The sequence below is a fragment of the Musca autumnalis genome, unplaced genomic scaffold (assembly GCF_047663935.1).
Source record: "Musca autumnalis isolate F117 unplaced genomic scaffold, ASM4766393v1 scaffold_3, whole genome shotgun sequence".
Taxonomy (NCBI): Eukaryota; Metazoa; Arthropoda; class Insecta; order Diptera; family Muscidae; genus Musca; species Musca autumnalis.
In genome coordinates, this window is record NW_027411866.1 from 227,174,969 (window position 1) to 227,184,588 (window position 9,620).

The window sequence follows — 9,620 nt, forward strand, 5'->3', positions numbered from 1 at the left end:
TAGTAAAAATAATATTTTCGTCCGGTTTCTAGAAGTTTTCCAATTTGGTTCGTTTATTGCAAACTTTGACCGGTTTTCTGTGCAGAATACTCTAGGTTGCAGCTCAAAGCTTTTGATATGCAAGCTGCAAAGTGCCACAGAGCAGCTGCAGCAAACGTAGTAGTTGCCATTAATAAGCCACACTATGCAACGACGCATCCATCAGCAGTTCTACAGCCGTAGTAGTTGTAGTAGTTTAATGCAAAAAGCTCTTTTTGTTTGGGTTCAATGTTCTCTTTTTCGATTTTGGTTAAGAAAAAAGCTCGCCATACATATGTACGTCTGTCCATTCACCAGCCAGCCAGCCCGTCAGCCAAACATCTATCCATCCGACCAACCCCACTACGACCGCTATTTTGCTTCTTTAGGTCATTGCAGTTTATTGAACTCTTCTTGTTGAGAAGGTAGCTTGCTGCAGTTGTTGTAGTTGTTGTTGCATAGGTACCGCATACTACATATTATGTTCTGGCAGCAGCAGCTGCTGCTTCTTCTCTTAAATCTAGGCCGCATGCATGCAACGATGAAAGTGAAACATGAATAGCAGCAGCTGGCGGCAGCAGGCAGGACCTTTTTTATTATTTGTTTGGAAAGTGAAAGTGAAATTTAAATCGATAAAATTCTAGAAAAAGTTCAGTTTCCTGACACAAGGACGTGGTTTTTGTTATTATAAATGTGAGTGAGTGTTGCTGCTGTACACCCGCCGAAGCTCAAGTATTTTTGGGATTATGCAGAAAAAAGGGGGAAAGGGGAGGAGGATACAATAATTAATGCAATTTCATTATTTAGTTTCTTTCTATCATTTGTTTTTGAAATTTTCTAGAAGATGTTACCACATTGAAGCCAATAATTGAATCAAAATAGATCAATTGGACAGGAAGCAATAACATTAGAGTATAGGAGTCGTATAAAAATCTTCCCAAAAGGTTTCTTGGAAATATTTGAAAGACGAATCCAGGCATATATGTAGAAGCCAAGAAAAAATAAAGTCGGCTGGCAGCAGTAGCATTTGAGTACTTAAGTTGTGGTATCAATTTTTTTTCAAAACTCTTAGATTTTAAATGTCAGGAGTAGTTTTCTAAAATCTTTACAGAATACCCGCTAGCAATGAAAATTCCAATAGTCGCAATATAACTAATCCAGAACAAGTTGATTTTATATTCAGTGGTCAATCCTGCTGTTCCTAAGATCAAGGAACTAAACCTGGAAATGGGAAACATACAAAACCAAATAAATGAAAAGGTCATTTTTGAATACCCAAAGAAAAATAAGGCGCGCGGAGTACTTAAATCGACATTTCAGGAAGCTACGCGAGTGTCACAGGGTGGTTGTAGAAATGTAAACCACATGCAGGGAATGTGTTGGATATCGTGCTGTCAATTCGTTCCCAATATCATCTTAGTTATGCTTAAACGACTGATGTTTGTCCTGGTAGCTGGCGCTGTTCTGCTGCAATGAATGGGGTGTGGTCTCCCAGTGCGGCATTCATGCTATATTTTTGAACTATCTGCGCAACTGCATCAGTGTGAATGCCATTTAAGCCTGCCTGATAGGTTCGTTGATCTACAGGTTCCCGTTTATACCTTTGAACATATCTCTGTAGCTCATGAAAATCTCTCCTGACGCGCCTGGTTGGGGGAAGCCTGTTCATAAGATTGATATGATTATATGACTCTATGTTCAGTTCTAGGAATGTGACTGCTTCGATTTGTTGTAACCAAAAAGCTACTGGAGTTAGTTGAATAGGTTTGGCAGGTCAGTTGAATATATTCAGTGTTTCGTGCGGGCCTACGCCACATGCTGGGCAAATGTTTTGTATGGTGTCATAAATCGTTCTCTATAGGAATTTAGGTGGCCGCACCATCCCGAGCGTAGTTGAGCCAAAACTACTGTGGTTTGTCGTGGAAGCTGACGATCCACAGCTGGGATAAATGGGGGATGTACACCGAGAACCAAATTCACACGATAATTGTTGTTAGCTCATTTGTATATAGTATTCAGTTATCTACGGTTGCTCTTGGTCCAGATTAAAATAAAAAAATCTGCAACCTACGCTGGCTGCGTATATAAATGCAACGTGGGTATCGCGCCATCAATAAAATCTTCCTCTCCTCATGAAGATGGTAGACTGTTGTCATGAAAGGCAACCTTTTGGAGGCGACATTCTGACAGGTTTAATTATTCTTCCATCGCGTTGCACTTATATTCGCATATTCGGACAACACTGGTGCCCCGCATTGCTTGTCACAGAACGGCCTATTGCTTTATAAGTAGACAGCGGAATCCTATGCAAATGCATATATGGTTAGGATGGTCGTAGAGAAAATCTGATTAGACAGAAACTAGTTTTATCACAAAATAAAACGAATTAGGCCCAGAAAATTTTGCATATTTTGACGTATTTTTACATAAAATGAACATATGCAAAACCACATGCAAAAATATATACAAGGATTTGTGGTCTAAAAATCCCACCGAAATTGCTGAAATGTGGTATTAAGTTTTCGTTAGGGGTATGAAACTTTCCATCTGAAATTTGTCAGTATAGGTCCACGTCTTCATATAGCCCTCATAGAACGGTACCTCCGGATTTCTGGTATTTAGAAGGTTGTGGCCTCAATATCCCTCCGAAATGTTATAAAACTTTCCACTTGAAATTTGTCGGTATAGGTCCGTCCACGTCTTCATATAGCCCCCATAATACGGTACCTCCCGATTTCCGGTATTTTGAAGGTTGTGGCCTCAATATCCCTCCGAAATGGGTTAAATTTGGTATTAAGTCTTCCTTGGGGGTATAAAACTTTCCAACTGAAATTTGTCGGTATAGGTCCACGTCCCCATATGACCCCCTCAGAACGGTACCTCCGATTTTCGGTATTTTGAAAGTTGTAGCCTCAATATCCCACCGAAATGACATGAAATTTGGTATTTAGTCTTCGTTGGGGGTATAAAACTTTCCACCTGAAATTTCTCGATATATAGGTTCACGTCTTCATACAGCCCCCATAGAACGGTACCTCCGGATTTCCGATATTTTGAAGATTGTGGTCTCAACATCACACTTAAATGGCTGACATTTTGTATAAAGTCTCCGTTGGGAGTATAAAACTTCCCACCTGAAATTTGTCGCTATAGGTATAGCCCCCATAGTACGGTACCTCCCGATTTCCGGTATTTTTAAGGTTGTGGCCTCAATATCCCTTCGAAATGGCTGAAATTTGGTATTAAGTCTTCCATATGCCTTGTGCATTTTGCATAATTTTGCATATGTCATATGTTTCGATTGCAATTTAATCAAAAGCCAAAAATATGCCCAGTCCTAAAATTTGACATGAATCGGACCAAAAATAGGGGTTGTATAAAATTCTGCTGTCTATTTATAAGACGTCAACATGGTTTCTTTGTCAGCACCCCCAAAGCTATTGGCCATCGACTTGAGAACCTTGTTCCTACTTTTGATTTTGACGCAAATAGCCCTCGATCAGCATGTTCAGCCGTCCAGGTGATGAACAGTGTGGTAGTGGGTTTAGTGGTGGATATTCCATACTCCTCTGCTATGTATGTAGATGTATAGGTAGATCGACGATAGAACCCGATGTACGTACAATTATTCGCATACATTACGATCTCTATGCCGTCTCGAGGGTGTGGAATTTCAGAAAGGTTGAGATTAGACAGTTCCGGAGATATAACCCGATCATGGGAAACTCCCTGTTTCACTCTACGGAGGGATGGAAGGAAGTCTTCTCTATATCCTCCAATAGCTTGGCATGCTCGACGTCCAAGCTGTTCGAGTTGTTTATAAAATCTGCGACTACATCTGTGTGAATGCTATGCCTAACTTTTTTTTGAGGACCACAATGGGCTCCGCCTAGCGTAGCACAGGCCGACCTATAGCGTTATATGTGGTCAACATAGTTTCTTCATCTGCACCCCAAGTGCTGCCGACTGGGGACTTAGAGACGTTGTTCCTACAGCCTGTCGCACATAGCTGTGGCATGCGCGGACGATGTGAACATCGAATGTGACCGAATGTAGAATCTTGGGGTTTGTGTGGTCGTAACTTTTCTACCATCGACTATGACATTCAGCTCAGTGCTCATCTCCGCAGTCCATGTGGTGAACAGAGTGGCCGTATATTTATTGGATATTTGCATATTTCTACGCATACGTAACGATCTCAATGCCGTCTTGAGTGTGTGGCATACAGGATAGGTAGAGGTTAAACAGTTCCGGAGATATCACCCCATCTTGGGGAACTCCCTGTTTCCCTCTACGGGTCTTTCACTTCTTGTTCCTGAATTCCAGGTACGACTGGCGTCCACACATATACTCGTAATTGATTACTTACTTACTTCGCTGGCCCATTACAGAACATTTGTTCCATAAGCCGAACTAAGACAAGATCTCCAATTATTTCTGTTTAGTGCTTCGCTTTCTGGAATACCGCGCCTTGTCATCTCTTCATCCACTTGTTTTCGCCATCTATTCTTTGGCCTGCCAATTCTGCGTGCACCGCCATGCGGCCCGAATTTGTACGCCTTTTTACCGGGTTCATCATCGCTCATTCTTATGATATGGCCTAGCCAACGCAATCGCTGCATCTCGATACGTTTATCTATACTGATGTCGTTGTATAGCTGATACAGCTCGTGGTTCATGCGACGTCGATATTCACCGTCAACGCAGATTGGTCCGTAGATACTTCGAAGAATTTTTCTCTCAAACACACCAAGCGCTCGCTGCCTTGTCTTCTTGCACAAGTACCCAGGCTTCGGAATCATACATCAATACAGGTAGTATCAGTGTTTTGTAAAGCGTTATTTTTAATTGAGTTGTGGCTTTGTTTTTAAAGTGCTATACTTAAGCCAAAGTAGCATCTGTTGGCCAATACAATTCTTTTTTATATCACAACTGATGTCGTTTGTTGTGTTTACGGCGGTGCCGAGGTATACAAAGTCTTTTACTACCTCAAAATTATAAGAGCCAACTTCAACAGTTGGTCCGAGCTCTATGTACGCATTGCACGTCGACTCCATCAACTTGGTCTTCTCGCCGTTAACCGCCAGACCCACATTAGCAGATTCTCCTTCGACCTTCATAAACGTATCAGTTACTTCTTTAACTGATCGACCCATAATGTCTATATTATCAGCATAAGCAAGTAACATGTGGCTATTGGTGTAGATTGTGCCATTTCTTTTAACGATTGTCTCTCGTATAAGCTTTTCCAGCAGGATGTTGAATAAATCACGCGAAAGGCAGTCTCGTTGCCTGAAACCACTTTTGGTACAAAACTCTGAGGATCGAGTGTCACCCAGCAAAATAAAATGGAAGCAGTGCAATGTAGACTACTTCTATCACGGCATGTTTTGATGCAGTTCAAACGGAGTCATGAAAAAGGCACTCCATTCCTCACATTTTAACCGCTTTTGAATGCAATCCAAAGAATCACATCCATTTTCAGTTAAAATGCAGTGCCAAGGGTCAGTTAAAATGCAGTGCCAAAGGGTTAGTTAAAATGCAGTGCTATGGAGTGCATCTTTCAGTAGTCACGCTCTTGTAAAAATCATGAGTGAAAATGCATAATTGGATGCACTTCCAGATTACTTGTTCATATAATTTAACTGCATCTTTGGAGGCAAACATTTTGCTGGGCAGTTAAAGTAATTTTACAAAGCCGAATGAGCTTTGCGGGGATACCAAATTCAGACATGGCTTGGAATACCTTTGAACGTAGCGGCCTGTCGAAGGCTGCTTTTTATGCTGGTAGGTGTCGATCTGCATTCTCCAGGATTTGCCGCAGGGTAAATATCTGGTCAATGGTGGACTTGCCAGGTCTAAAGCCACATTGGTATGGTCCAATTATTTCGTTGACCATTGGCTTTAGTCGTTCGCACAATATCCCTGACACTATCTTATAGGCAATAGGGAGAAGACTTATGCCCCTATAGTTGGAGCATACAGTCTTATCTCCTTTCTTGTGGACGGGACATAGGATGCTCAGGTTCCAATCGTCGGGTACGCGTTCTTCCTGCCAGATGGTGCTAAATAGCTGATGCATACACCTTATCAGCGTGTCGCCTCCTGTTTTAAACAGCTCGGCTGCTAGGCCATCAGCTCCTACTGCTTTATTATTCTTCAGCCTGTTTATTGCTGTCTTTACCTCATCTTGGCCGGGCGGTATACATTCAATACCATCTTCTGGGATTGGATCTGTAGTATCTTCGTCGTCTTCGCTACTATTGGACACCAACAGTTTGGAAAAATGCTCTTTCCATATCTTGAGCACACTATCTGTATCAGTTACCAAATTAACTTGCTGGTCTCCACACGAGGATGTGCCTGTACCAAATCCATCAGTTTGATGTTTCACTCTTTGGTAGAATTTTCGGACTTCATTCTGTCTCCTGTACATCTCGATTTGTTCACACTACCGCTTTTCCGTCTCTCTCTTTTTCGTGCGGAAAATATGTTTCTCCTCTCTCCTTTTCTCCCGATACCTCTCTCGTGCACTACGCGTTGCTACTGATTGTAAAGTAGCCCTATATGCCGTATTTTTATCTTCGGTAGCAGAGCGACATTCCTGGTCATACCATGGATTCCTTGGTGGAGGTCTCTGGTATCCAAGTATGGATTTTGCGTCTGTTTGCATTTCCTGTATGGCAGTAATGTGTCGGCCTCGTACTTTTCAAGTACATCTGCCAATGCGTAAACTGCACCTTCTCTATAAAGAGGTGCAGATTCGCAGATCATGGTCCTTAAAACGTTTGAGGGGTTCGTCAACTTTAGAGGGATTTGTTTTTCTTTTCTTTCGTTTTTTCATAGTATGCTGCTTTTTTCTAGGGGAGGGTTACTAACCCGGCGTCCAAACCCAAGTTTTTAACGTTCTTATGGGTGAAAGCGCGGCACATTTTAGCTCACTACCTTTAACGGGTGCTAAAGGCAGCTACCCCAGGCGACACCACGGGGAGGTCAGTGTCCACTTGAGATGAGAGAGGGACCAAGATAAATCATGGACTTTGCCATGTTAAAGCCGGTCAGGACCGTTCCTTTGAATCTCTCATCCCCTAGGTCACCCATATAATTGATTATGATTGATTATTTGACAAACCAGGTGACATGATGGTTATATCGGTTGTAATTTAATGGCAGGAATTTGCACTGCCAGGGCACTGAATAACATCATCAGATGGAAGCTGCTGCGTTCGTTGCTCTTAGGGAAATTGAGAGTGTTTCGTATTAAGATGATGATGATGAAGTAAAAGACAAACTGGGAAATGTACTGGCATAGCAAGCAACAACATAACTCCTGTCACAATAGACCTTAACGCGGTTAAGACCGAGAGCATCATCGAAAGTGTACCCAATCCATATACTCGTATCTATTACATTTCACCGATGTTAACATGTGGAACGGTTGATCTGTATTGCGAACAGATTCATTGTAACGGTTTTCTTCTACAACCTCGCACGGATCAAAAGAGCTCCGAGAAGGCATTCTCAAACTTATATTATGTTCCACGATGGACTATGTCGGTCTATTCTTAAATTTTTACACAAACACAGCAGAAGAGATAAGGAAGACTTCTCTCATATCAATGAGTGCACCTCGATCCATATTAGCTCAATGGTATGGGACCTACTGTTTATCGCCGATTCGAACGGCGTGTCTAAAGACACTACTTTGTAGAAAAGTTTTAAATAGCTAAGATGCTCAGGAAATGTCGACAACATTACTCCACACCGTTGAAAATTGTATGTTCTCTGGCCTGGGAAACGAACCCGAACATTCAGCGTGCAATATTCCACACTTTTGAATTTAAATCCACTTTAAGGCCTCATCTCGAATCGTATTGAAATTTAAATAGCGGATAGACCTTGTAATTTTGACCTCAACAATTACGGAGATCCTTCTTACACCTCCTGGTCAATAACTCAGTCCAGTTTTTTCCTCAGGTAGTCTTTGTGGTATTTATTACAAGCCTATAAATTTGTCCTCCTTACTTCCCTTGATAATTGCTTGAATGTTGCAAAAACCATGCCCATGGTGTGCTCTGTAATATATGAAGGATTTTTGATTTTATTTGTCAAGGCTGTGTTGATTGGATCTGTCAGTGGAACAATTAGTCTCAATGTTTGTTCGTCCGCAAAAACTGCTGAAAACGTACTCTGAGAACTTATAAAAGTTTTTTTGTCACTTACGAGAATCCTAATAATTGGTCCACAAACATCCCAGAAAGGACAAGAGAGACTTCTCTAATGACAATGATTGCACCCCGATTCATATGCATGCAACCATGCAAAATTTGATGTTGTCTGGCCTGGGAAACGAACTCGAGTATTCAGCGTACAATGCGGGTGTTTCACCTACGTGGCACCCGAATACTATTTCTTCCTAAATTTAGGGATATGTTTATAGCACGGATACTAAGCCACCAATTCCGTTATTGGCTTTAAGGATATTTAATTTTATCGTAGTAAAAAATTTAGACCCTGCTGACCTTAAAGCAATTCTTAACAGTTGTTTATCCGGCCTCTTAAAATATTCTATTTATACTGCCATGATTTAAATCAATCTTTTCACAACTTAAACTAATAAATTATTTGATCTTTTTTCTCTTTGCAGAGGACGTAAACGTTTTGTCTCCGAAGGTGATGGTGGCCATATTAAGCCCCCCACTCTTACATTGCGTGACTAAAAATTTGTCGTCGTTTCCATTTCTACTACATAACATCCGAATATAAAAACAAAGAACATTTTAAAGAATACAACAAATTATAAAAGCAAACAACAACAACAAATACAAAAAACTCAAAGGATTCAAAAATAATTGACCACTTGAAATTTTCAACCTACCAGATCCACCCAAAACAATAAATTAGTCGAAAAAAAACAAAAATTATCGAATATTGAAAAACCAACAAACAACAAAAAAGTAACGTCTACAAATTTAAATGGATAAGACAAAACAACAAACAAATGTTTATACTACTACAACAACAACATACACACGATATTCAAACAAAACAAAAATCCAAACAAATCTACGTATTATTAAAACAAAAATATATATCGGATAATTACAACAAAAAAGTGGGCTATTTTTAAGAGCCCCCACCCATTTAACAACACACAATTTTTTGAAAGACTACAGGAAGAAGTGGAGATAAGAAAAGGAACTCCTACCTATAACACAAAACCACAGGAAAAAAGGAAATGCAAGGAAAAGATGAAAGGACACAATGGAATGAAGAAAGCAAGTTGAGATAATTGTATATGGAATGGATTATAGTAGTTGTTACCAGAACATTGAAATATTCCTTCTAAATACTATTACCTACCCAACAACCAATCAACCACCACCATCATCACCAATCAACCAACAACAACAACCGCATAAAAACATATTATAAAAATGAAAAAAAAAAAACAAAAAAATTGATCTCTTAAATGTTTTTGTTCAACATCATACCCTCACCCAAAACCCCCACCCCACCCTAACACACACACCCATCATCGAACTCACTCTCTCTTATTCTTATACTTATGTATCATAAGATAAAAAAACATCCATAAGATA

General features: G+C 40.4%; 1 protein-coding gene across 2 annotated transcripts in view; it reads left to right on the forward strand.

Moving 5' to 3' along the window:
* The window catches only part of Pdcd4 (Programmed cell death 4), a 102,659-nt gene extending 93,553 nt beyond the window's left edge, over positions 1 to 9,106 (forward strand). For both annotated transcript variants that reach the window (XM_073977057.1, XM_073977058.1), the window contains one exon: positions 8,666 to 9,106. In XM_073977057.1, coding sequence (XP_073833158.1) covers positions 8,666 to 8,738 — 73 coding nt within the window. In that variant the 3' untranslated portion in view covers positions 8,739 to 9,106. The remainder of the gene's footprint in view (positions 1 to 8,665) is intronic.
* The last annotated feature ends 514 nt before the right edge of the window (positions 9,107 to 9,620 follow it).